Here is a 12,143-nt window from a genome sequence, read left to right as displayed (position 1 = left end):
TATTTGTTTGGAATAATATAAAATTATTAAACAATCATTGAGGATATGGCTGTCCGCCATTTTTATTATGTTTACATTCCATACCGTCCGCCATCTTTAATTTTAATAAACATCAAAAAATTCATATTATCTTCATAAAATTTTTAACTATGTAGTTAATTGTATCACAATTGTGTGTTTTAAATTCCGTCAAATTAACTTGAACGCGTCTTTAGAAATATTAGCGTGAGCAGTTTCAATTTTTTTAATAGCATTATATATATAAAAATCATCAAAAACATAACAAATTTATGTACTCTTTCATCATTTAGTTGTATACTTGCGAGTCTTTTTCGATTCAAACAATTTATATTGTTTAAAATTTATCATTATGGTTGATTTTTGTGCTAGCCTCGAAGTCTTGTATCACAGAGATTGAGGTGTGAATATAAATTATTCTATGATGATATAGATGAAGTGATTAGAAGGAAGAAGAACTCGGAAGGAAGAATCAATGTCATCATTTGAGACGTAAGACGTCCACAGCTGTACTTGGGCCTTCACCAGAGATTTCCAATTGAACCGATTAGAAGCGACCATCTAATGTCTTCCGAGTGCTTTAACAAGGAATATATTTTTATGAGGGGATATATCATAATCGCCACGCTTAGCAGGCTGGTTGGCGATCGCAAAGAACACACAACATATATAATTAATGCTCAAAATGTGATTTTGTAAGATCCCGGAAATTGACCCCGCGACCTTTGATCGCAAGTCTCATACCTCTGCCGCTGGGCTATCACTGTTTCTTCACAGTCAATACAAATATTTTAAAAAGAAACAACAAAGCGTATTTGTAAATCTCACGATCCTTCGATTGATTGAAAAAATAAACCGCGTTAAGTACGGCGTGCTTTATTTGCGAACCGTACGTGGACGGCATATTTCCTGTACATTCCATCTTCATTGTGTTTGATCGAATTATTTGCGGAACGACACGTGAGAGTATAGATAGAATAAACAAGAAGAGAACTTGAAACATGAGTACACGGGTATAGCATGTGTTTTATTTAGTAAATCATATAACACTGCGATCAATAAAGTAAGGTGAATTCGTTAATAAAATGTAAATTCTTTATTTATTCTTCAAAATCTAATTCATAATCTTTAAAGTAATCTTCGTCCGATAAAATGCGCAATGATTCTGTCAACGCTTTTTCAGTCATCTTAACCTATAGCCTTCACTTTCTTCAATTATGTTTTTTATATCCTCAATCATATCAAAACGGCGTCCTAGTATTGGCCTTTTGAGTTTGCTGAATAGCCAGATTCATAATTTTAATAATTGTAAAAAAATAGTTAAAAATCTTTGGATTTTTGTTCTAAGATGTACCGAATTCTTCATCACGTTTCACTACACCGTTTGTAAATGGTGATGATGACGTCTAATTGTTAATATTTACGTAGTATGTGTATGTCGAGAATCTTACCAGAGACGTTTCTGTAACTATTAGATTGACCATTTGTGGTACAATTTATGATATCTAGCGTGATATCTGTCTGTATTTTAGTATTCTTGGCTATTTTAAAACATAGAAATATAACGGTGCTTCGACTTAGTAGTCGAAATCTTAATTGTTTCTTTTTCTCTTGTGAAATTGTTATTCTGTGCGACGAACTTACGTCTTATCCTTGTAAAATTTACTCTCAACTTTCATCAGCCATGTATTGGGGTTATGTACGTGTTTTGAATGAACTTTTAACTTATGAAAGTAAATATACGTTGCTACATACAACACTTTGGCCTCGACCTTACAGCCACGTGGACGTATCGGTAAACGACCATTGTGTTACAACAAAACATTGATTTTAAATTACAAGTGATTTGAAGATGATTTGATGTCAAACGTATACATTAATATGGACATATCTCCGAAACGACGAATTTTAAATATAAAATTCCGGAGGCACGAAATTATTAAAGTAACCGTTATTCATAATCACATTTATGTATTATATATTTATATTATTGATAGAGAATTTTAAGCCATCAAGAAGTCTTTAATCGGCGCCTTGAGTTGACAGATAAATAAGGACTTTTATTATTATCATTTATAATAGTGAAAAGGCGCTTTATGTAAAAATGTGTGTCTAGTGATGAATTCGCGGTCTTTGATTCTCATCATATAATAAATATAAATAAAAAAAGGCGTGTCCGAATGCAATCAAATCAAAAATATTTCCAATAAAGTATTACTATTAAAATATAATTTGCAAAACTAACTGTACGAAATAAAATTTTTATTTTTGTAAGCAATTCTTGTTTATTATGAACTCATTAAATCAATGAACATGAAATATATATTTACTTGTTTATATTTTTTTTTGCAGTGACACAGGCTACGTCAAATTGAAATAATTTGAAATTTGCTATAATTGCTGCTTGGTAACTATAAACTTAATCAACCATAGATGTCACCGGATACTAAATTATATACTGATAGAATTTACCATTTAAAATGTCCACTTTCCGGACAACAAACCAGAAAATATATTCACTAATAAATAAACTTCGGTGTAGTTTTAATTTTAAATATTGTTTTAATATTTTACCTAATAAATGGATACCAGACGAACGTTACGTTATATAACCTCAATATGTATGTGAATATATTAATTATCTGTTGCCACAAGACAGAACGGTAACCGATACTTCGCAATATGCGTTATTGTGGGTTCTTTTAGCGCTTTCTCTTTTATATTTCAGTATTGTTGCGGCTTTTCTCGCGTTACTTCAACAGTCGTTCGTTTTGAATAAAATTATTATCTGTTAATAATCGAAATACGACTCACTCGTGGTTCTCTAAAAGCGCGCGCTGTCAAATGTGTTTTACACAATTCGGATACTCGCACGAGAACATAAGTGTCAAAAACTGACATTTTGTTTTATTATTACCATAAAAAATGGTTAATTGTAAATATTGTACATGAATAATATTATTTAAAATAATTCATTTAATTATTATTTAATTATAAATTATTTTTAACGAGAATGATATAATGCGAGTGTGTGATATAAATATACTTTAAATTGAAGCTTATGTAGGAAATGAATAATACAACGGGTATCAGGAAATGAAAGGGAACGTCTTAGATAAGTAAGTTATCAACGAACACAAGGAAGTAATGGCTCGGACATTAAAGAGATCTTTCTCTAGTTGTATTACAATTGCAGATGATAGAACTCGATCCGTAAATATTACAATAGATTCTAATATATTTCGTGACCAATTTTAAAAAGCCTGCTTACAATAATTCATAATATTTCTACTATTGGAACACAAGATTTAATAGTAATCTTATCCACCTGCTGACTCAGGGAAGTTTTAATTTACCGTTTACGAACAATGGCAATGATTAAGATTTTAAGTCTCAGTCCATATACTCCTATCTACCAATGCCCAACATTTTTTTCTCTGAGAAAATCGACTACAATAATACAGATGTGGGCCACCAAAGCAAATCTATGTATATAATCGATATTTAAATTAGACATTTTCAGCAATCAAAAAAAAGCTAGACGTAAGTAGGCGAGTATCGAAAAACGAAGACATAGTAAGTTGCAGTCTATTAAACGAAGTCTTGAATAGAGCAACGTGAAGTAGAGAGGAGAATAATAAAGAAGGGCCGTTATTAAACGGACAAACGCCAAAATAAGAAGAAATGTAGATTATCAGATTTCACGGATATATTAACTCGCAGTATTATTAAAGGGTTTTCGTTTTTTCAGCCTATAGAAACTCTTTGCTAGGTATAAATCTCCTGATATACCATAGTCGTACCACTTGACAGACGGGTTGGGGACTGCAGTGTGGTATTTTGGTACACAGAGGGCGCTGCTGCCCATACTTCGGAAACTTGTTTGCAAGCAATGTTAATCCTTTATAATTAACACACAAATTGATTACATAAGATTGTATTCCGGAACTCGAACCGCGCCATGTTTTTTTTTTTTAATTTCGTTTCACAAAAAATACAATGTTTTTAAATATTGTACCATTTTAACTATTTGTTTGTTTTTGTGCTCATATTCACGTAAATCTTCACTTTCATTATAAAGTAAATAAATTAGACGTAATTACTACAGTTTCACAGTAAGCTAAGTTACTTTTACAGTCTATATTTAATATAACTATTAAAATATAAATAGTTGCATATGAATAAATAAATATTTGTATATTACTTTGTAGAAGTTATTTATTTTTAATAAAAACTCTTCGGATGTATCATTAAGTATGACGCGTGTAAAGTTCTAAAGTTCGTCTTCCGTGATAGTTTTTAACTTTTTTATTTGCAGATTTCCGTGAGTCTCTACAATCGGAAGTCTCAGTCCTCTGTTGCTGGGCAACCTCGGCTCTTGTTATATATTTATTAAAAGGTTTTAGTAACTCGAAATGTCACGAAGGTAGAATAAAATTTCGTGACGCTTGGCTTCTGGTATTTACTATATTACAAAAGCAATTAATGATTGTGGTGCTGTAGCTTGGCTTGAGCGATGTTTTGTTGCAATCTCTACCACGGTAGAGATAAAAAAATGTTTTCGCTTCGATATAAATTTTAGAGAGAAAACACGAATGCGCAGTAAACAGGCTTATTCAATCAGATATCATGGTCTAGATAGCTAAGCGTTCGCAACGCGAGGTTACATAATCACTTCGTTCGCGGACGAAGATGGACATTGGGAAATAGTGTTAGTAGAAATTCGGGCTGAAGGTCGTGGTGATGTAATTATATGGCTGTTGACTTCTAACACCGGCGCGCTGCGAGGAATATTAGGAAATGTTTGCACAGTATTACGCAGTACGTATCGCACATCGATTTAAGTAGATGCTACTACTACTGTTTTTGTGGAAGTTGCTGCTCTTACCTCGGAAGCTTTTACAGCTTCGTCGGAACTGAGTTCATGGAACCAAAGGGTCCGTGAACTTTTTAGTAGATGCTACTACTACTGTCTCTGTGGAAGTTGTTGCTCTTACCTCGGAAGCTTTTACAGTTTCGTCGGAACTGACTTCACGGAACCAAAGGGCCCGCGAACTCTTCAGTAGATGCTACTACTACTGTTTCTGTGGAAGTTGTTGCTCTTAGCTCCGAAGCTTTTACACCTTCGTCGGAACTGAGTTCACGGAACCGAAGGGTCCATGAACTTTTCAGTAGATACTAAAATAAGAACATAGATAATTTGTTCAAGAAGACTAAAGACGATACGACGATGCGTCATTTATAAGCATCATATCCGTTCATCACCATTTCAGCCATAGGATATCCACTGCCAGACATAGTGCCTTCCTTATAGATTTCTAAAAAAGACTGGTTCGAAACGGCCTGAATTCAAAGTCCAACAAATTCAACAAGATCATCTTATCTACCTTGTGGTAGGCGTCCTGCTCTTCGCTCACCCGTAGTCTCCACTCTGAACTTAACGCCCCAGCCTGGTATTTGAAGCTATTTAATATTGAGCACGTTAAGTGCTGTATAAGGCCTAAAACAATTTCTCATTTGTGACGCGATTAACGGACGAAAACATTTTGTAAAATATCCCCTGTGTTTGGGGCCTCTCGTACTTCCTCGTTTGGATACACAGAAGCCATTTTTACATTATAATTATTTTTTCATCGCATTTCTCGCGTTCTCATATTTTATTCTTCACAAATTATTTCATTTTTCTTAATCCTTTCATTCATCACCTCACTTTCGTCGCCTTCCCACCAGAATGCTACAACTTTACATATTGTTCTGTTTTGCTTTAATTTTATTTCTTTGTTTGCTTTTGTCTTACATTTACATTCATTTATAATTTATTTTTTATTTATTACTTTAATTTAGATTGGTGTAGTATAAAGATTAATATATGTACATATAGTATTTCTTTAGGAATACCACGATTGTCAGTTACTACAGGAATGTAAATAGAAAAGACATTACTGCTTTGAACGTGTGAACGTATGAATTTAAATATTAACATAACTTTAAAAAAATTAATGTATTATTTTATGAAGCATGTGCTTTTATGTAAGATAGATAAATTTGAAATTATCTCTATATTTTATTAAGGTGATTTAACAGATGCAAGGAGGCGTGCTATTGTTTTATTAATCAATAGATCTTTCTTCTAAGTGTTTATAATGGATCAGAGTTAAATACTACCTTATGCCCTGAAATGAATGAGGATTTAGATTCAATATAGCTGTGCTCATAGAAAAAGTGTATGTATATCCTTTATTGAGTGAAGGCTCTCACTCCGCCAAACATCGAGGTACTTGGCGACAGATAGCCAGAGTAGTAGATGCACTAGAACTGGCCAGGAAGTTACCACGACCACCCTGACTTCATAAGTCCGGAATTCTATTTTGATATTCCAGTTGCTCCAAGCATGTACATATTAACATATATTTCATATATGTCGCTTCAGCTCATAGACCATCACCGCAAGGCACAGGGCTTCCCAAAGATATCTTTAGGAGATATACGGAAATCTCCAGGCCTGGCAGGCCTGGTGATCGCAGTGTGGTATTATGGTATGCAGAGGACGCTGCTGCCCATCATCTGGAAACTTGTTTATGAGCAGTAGCAATCCCATATAATTAATGCACAAAGCGTGAATTATATAAGATTGCGTCCTGGGAATCGAGTTCGCGACCTACGTTCGCAAGTCTCAGTCCTGATCCACTCGGTTACAACTGGTCAAAAAATAAAAACGTTTCACATAATTTCCGAAAATTGCATTATTCAAAAATTAAAAGATTTTTATACTCCATTATAATAAATATAAAATAGCGTTAGTAGAAATAAGGGTTAAGAAATTTTATATATTCCGATACGCAGATCTAAAATGATGCGCAGATTATGTGTCATCAACAAGAGCTTCCTGAATACGCAAACGTAGGGCGCATTAGACTGTGCAAATGGGCTGATATGTTCCGCAATACAACATTCGATGCGCAGGAGTGACGAACTGTGTTATACAGGTGGTTACACTTGCTTTAAAGAGGTCATTTATCATATTTCCAATCAACCTGTATAAAAATTTTGAACTCTGAAAAATGTTTACATTTTTTTTCTTTTAAGCCAATAAGTTCTGTCAGTACAGCGTCTGTAGGGAACAATAATTACTTTTAATATGTAGTAATATGAATTTGAATTACGTTTTTCATTACTATATTATTATTACGTTATTATTTTTTTTAACTATGGAGTTTTAGGCACGGTGTAACATACATTAATTAACAGCATTAGGGCCATACATTACACATTCATACGATTACGTTGTTGACATTTTTTCAGATAAATAGCACAGATTATACTCGTGCAAATAAAATAGGTTCAACATTATTAACTGTGCCAATATGAGCTAGATAGTGTGAGAAATGTCACCTACGTCATTACCAGTGATCTGAATAGGCGGAAGGATTTACGAGAAAGATGTCAAATGTATGTGTTAATATGGATACGCCTTGGGCAATTCGAATTTTTTTTAAATAATTCCTAAAACTTTAATTGATTTATTTGACAGGTGATCGCTATTTTTATATTTGTTTTTATTCCTGTTCTTGGTTGTATTGGTTAGAATATGGCTTAATTATTGACTTCCACCATTAGAAGCTAGTAATCACAGTTAGAAATCAAACTCAAAACGCCATTTATTCAAGTCAAATCGTTAATAAACATAAAATATCGGAATTATTGTCCCTACAGAAGGCTACCACGGGTTCGGAAGGCAGTTCTACTGAGAAGAGCCGACAGAAACTCAACAGTTGCCGCTTATAATTATAGTTTTATAAAGTTGTGCGACAATAATCACTTTCCTGATTGAGCATCAACATTTAATTCAACGCTACATCAGTATAGTATTCTTGGATAGAATAATATAATATTTTAAATATAAGAAATAGAAATAGAAATAAGGCATGTCTATGTTCTGACTTCAAGGTATCACCAAATATTGAATATCTATTTATCGACGTAGGCCCACCACGAAGTGAACCAACGACATACTTAGAGTTGCGGGAAGCCGCTGAATGCGGGCAGTGCTATGTCTTGTTTTAGGAGTCTACGGGCTTAAATGATGATGACGATGATGATTTATCGAAGATCAATAGTTATTACTAGATGAAATAAGTGTATTAATTATGATCCACAAATGAAAATAAATCTATTCGCAGATCTATTCACTTTCGCTTCTGTCTAAAATGTATCCAATCATAGTTTACAAATTCGCGCCATTTAAATAACAAACGACGTTCGATATTCAAACTTTCGTAGTTCGACCGTTGCCGAACCCGTTTGTTTACAGCCAGTGTTATGTAATTAGCGGGGATACTTCGCGACATCTGCATAAGTTGACCGACTGTCGACCACGTTCGGAAACAGACAAAACTTTCTAATTATCGCTCGACGCGCTAAAAAGGCGCACATATAGTTTCGCAACTGATAATTTAACACGTGTTATGACTTAGAATCGTATCGCGTATGTTTTTTTTTATTTTTTTTTGTTCTATAAACTCTTAAAAATGGTACTTTCTGTCTACATTAATTTATAACAAAGGGATGATGATTGCACTCTTTCTGCCATAACGTTAGCAAAGTCATCTAAAATTTTACAAAAAAATAAATATTAATTATCGAATAACTAACGTAATACGATAGATTTTCTAATTATTAAGATCAGATATAATACGTATGGATTACGTAAATCTATGCAGTGTGATTAGAAATAGATGTTAAATCTTGAAGTTGTGAATGCATTGCTCATTTGTTGTCAAATAACATATGGTATACTATTCTAAAATCAACTGTTTCTAAAATAAATCAACACTATTGCGGGTAATTCCTTAATACGAGGACAGTAATAAAGTATATATCTTAATATATCCAGAAATTTTTATATACTTGGAAATATTAAACCACTTTCTCTATAAAGGTGATATACAGGAAGGTCGAGAATGACCTGATACAGGAAGCCGTCACAGATTCCTACAATACTACGAGGATGTCATAAACAAAGTTATAACTGTGAACAGAACCTTTGGTCGGGTAATAGTGATAAATAGCTGTGATATAGTAATAAGAAAACAAAATTAAACAACTGAGAAAAACAAATGTAAAGATAAAAATTAAAAATAAATGAATATGTAGGTAATAAAAAAGATATTGTGAAGGAAGGAAGCAGAGAGAATGCATGATTATGTGATGAATGGAACAAGAAAAATGAAGAATAAAATACTGAAAAAAACATTTCGTAAACTATGTCCCTGTCTTAGATTAAGAAAGAAACACGTGAGGCCACAAAAAAAGATACCATTAAAAATGGTGATATCCATTCGTCTACTATACGAGGTCTGCTATACATTCATATCTTTAAAGCTTTTTCACCAACAACCAATAATGCTATATAGCGTGCTTAACCAGTAGTCTTCTTCTATTTCTGCTCCCATCTCTTTCCAGGTTGTTCTATTTTGTAAAAAATTTAAGGAGCCGTGCATGGCAGCTTTGCATGCTTTTGATAATGCGTCAATCCCTTGTATTAGAATTGAAAGAGTTCTAAGGTCTCATAATACGGTGAAATAGTAGTATGTATAGGCTCAAGTCAAGGCTCCTCTGGGAGCTTTAGAACTTCTTTACCTTAAAAGAGGTTTTCCTTTTTAGGTAAAAAAGCTCTAAGAGCTTCCCGGGCCAGGAACCTTCTAAGCCCTGTCTCGCTACCCGCGGAAATTTGAGCAGCAGTGAAAGTAAAAAAAAAATCTCGTTAATCCAACTACGTAATTTTAAAATCATTTTCCATTCGTCACAGTCCTCCAGCATCGATAATTCACGACACGAAAGGTCTATTGTGTTGAAATTTAGTATGGTTGTATAGTAAATTAAAAGGTTAAATATTGTGTTGATCATTTATTAACATATAACTTCTTTTTAATTATAGACACGTTTTTGTAGTGAAACAAATGTAGCAGAAAAAATCTTTATTTATACCATGTTAGAAGTTGTAAATTTTACCAAAATTAGATAAATGACTTGCTAATTGTTAATGCAGTAAATAATAGTAATCTTATTAATTTTTCTCTCTACAAAATACCGATATGTCGTCTAGGGGAATCAGAGTAACATTGGATTAGAATCTGATTAAACCTTCTCTCTCTCTCTCTTGCTTGTTTTTGACAGTTTTGACGGAGATATACGAAACCCAACAGTGTCCTGTGACAAGTTAAAATTTGGATAATCGTGTTCTAATTTTAAAAATATTTTTTTTAAAATTGCATAGCGACTCTTTGTCATTATATTTATTTGTCATTATTTTTTAAAATTTATAAATGACGCATCCGTACTTTCCGAACGCTTTATTTTCACTGGTCAACGTAAACATGGTTTTCTAATCATTAATTTTAACAAATAAAAAAATTTATAGCTCGTATGACATGTATAGCGATAAATTAAAATGATTTCATAAAGGCAAAAGAAACGAATAAGTTAGAAAATGGTATGCGTGGTTATTCAACAGACGCGACCCAGTTGAAGTTTCAACTTAAAGTTACGCAACTTAATGGGGTCCGGTGATTAACTTAAGTCATCATACGTGCGCGAACATTATGCACTGTCAATTTAACTTACTTTCCTACCAACAGACAGATGGAGGAAATGTTTTATATCTAATTGATATATGCGAATTACATTTGTAATAAAGGCGCAAAATTTATTTCTGATGTCTTCGGATGAATATTTGCCTAAGTTAGAGCGTTGACTTATAAAAGAATAACCTTTGAAATCGAAAATAGGCCAGAATGAGAATGCGCAGGACAACATCGAAAAGAAACGAACTGCTTTAATTAGTTTATCTGTAAATGCCTCGTTGAAACCGCCTCTAAAATTTACTTGCAAAATATCTTAAAGCAAATATGCATATGCGTATCCAGTCTCTGATCATTATACTTACTTGTTAATAGATATTACTTTTTAAAAGTGATGTCATAGGTGAAATAAAGAAAGACGATGAACCTTGACACGATCATACATTTCTAATTAAAATTAAGTTTTTAATTATCGCCGTATTTAAGGTATCATTAATAAATTTTGTAAGAATGAAACTCACTTTTTAAAGCCCAGAGTTGTTTCTGCATCAATCCGTTCACGTACTCCTGCATCTCATCTTTGCAGGAGCCATTCACTGTTCTCTGCAGCGCTTGCCACTGCTCCACCAGTATCTCGGCGTCGATTATCTTCAGCATGCTTTCGATTCCGACGAAATCGGTCCGATTCGCGGCGTCTCGAAGCTGCTGTTTCGATTCGTTCAAAGTGTTGCGGATGGATTCGGTGAGTTTCGACAGCACGTCCTTGTTCGGCTTCGACGTGGTCTTCTCGATTTGTTTCGTCGTTTTCACGATGTGCTGGACATTGTGTGACTTTTCAGTGCTCGAAGTACGTCTTTCGGGTTCAACGTCGCCGAACGCTTCGGCGAAAGTGAGCCCGTCATCATCGGCGAAGACCTCTAAGTTTTCTTCCCGTGGTCTGTGGCCGTAGCCGGGGTTTGGGGACATGGAGCCGACGAGGTCCGAGTTCCGGGAGCCTTCGTCGTCTATCCCGCCCTTGGCGGACGCCTGCTTGATGTTCTGGAAGGCGTCTATCAGCGCGCTCCTTAACTTTTCTTCTCGGGCATTTTCTTTGCCTCCACTCACATTTAACTCCACGCTCAGTACGCTTGCGGCACAAAGTAAAATCACTAATGGATACATTTTGAAAAAAAAAAAAAAGATTTTTTTTTAATTCACACGCACATAATCACAGGTCGAGTTCGAATTTATATTTATATATTTATTTAAAATTTAATTTGTCGTCAGTGACAGGTGCGCTCGCGGCGGCATAGTCGGCGGGACTGTCGTCGGCGCGCGCTCTGACATAACGGAGTTACGAAGTAGCGGTCGGACTTTCACTGGTGGCGCAGGTGGGCCGCATCCTTGTAGGGCGCTCTGGTGCGCTCTAGTTCTCTCATTGTGTTAAGTAACGCGTGTGTTCGTGTGTTTCATATTCGGGCCGCCGTTCGCTTTGACCTTGATCGTTTGATTTGTTTTGACAAGCTTTCGGAAGTTGCGAGGCGATTGTGAAACTTCCAGCCAAAG

General features: G+C 34.5%; 1 protein-coding gene across 1 annotated transcript in view; it reads right to left on the bottom strand.

Moving 5' to 3' along the window:
- LOC137929716 (nose resistant to fluoxetine protein 6-like) overlaps window positions 1–11,765 on the bottom strand; it is a gene marked incomplete at its 5' end in the record, with an annotated part of 42,631 nt that extends 30,866 nt beyond the window's left edge. Inside the window, one exon of the mRNA XM_068772783.1 lies at window positions 11,120–11,765. Within this exon, the coding sequence (XP_068628884.1) occupies window positions 11,120–11,765 (646 nt within the window). The remainder of the gene's footprint in view (window positions 1–11,119) is intronic.
- Window positions 11,766–12,143: the final 378 nt, after the last annotated feature.

This window comes from Battus philenor, unplaced genomic scaffold (assembly GCF_028537555.1).
Source record: "Battus philenor isolate CCGP_79_NKW_IND1 unplaced genomic scaffold, ilBatPhil1.0.hap1 SCAF_5, whole genome shotgun sequence".
NCBI classification, from domain to species: domain Eukaryota; kingdom Metazoa; phylum Arthropoda; class Insecta; order Lepidoptera; family Papilionidae; genus Battus; species Battus philenor.
Note: the sequence above shows the minus strand (reverse complement) of the source record. Positions and strands in the feature narration are given on the sequence as shown.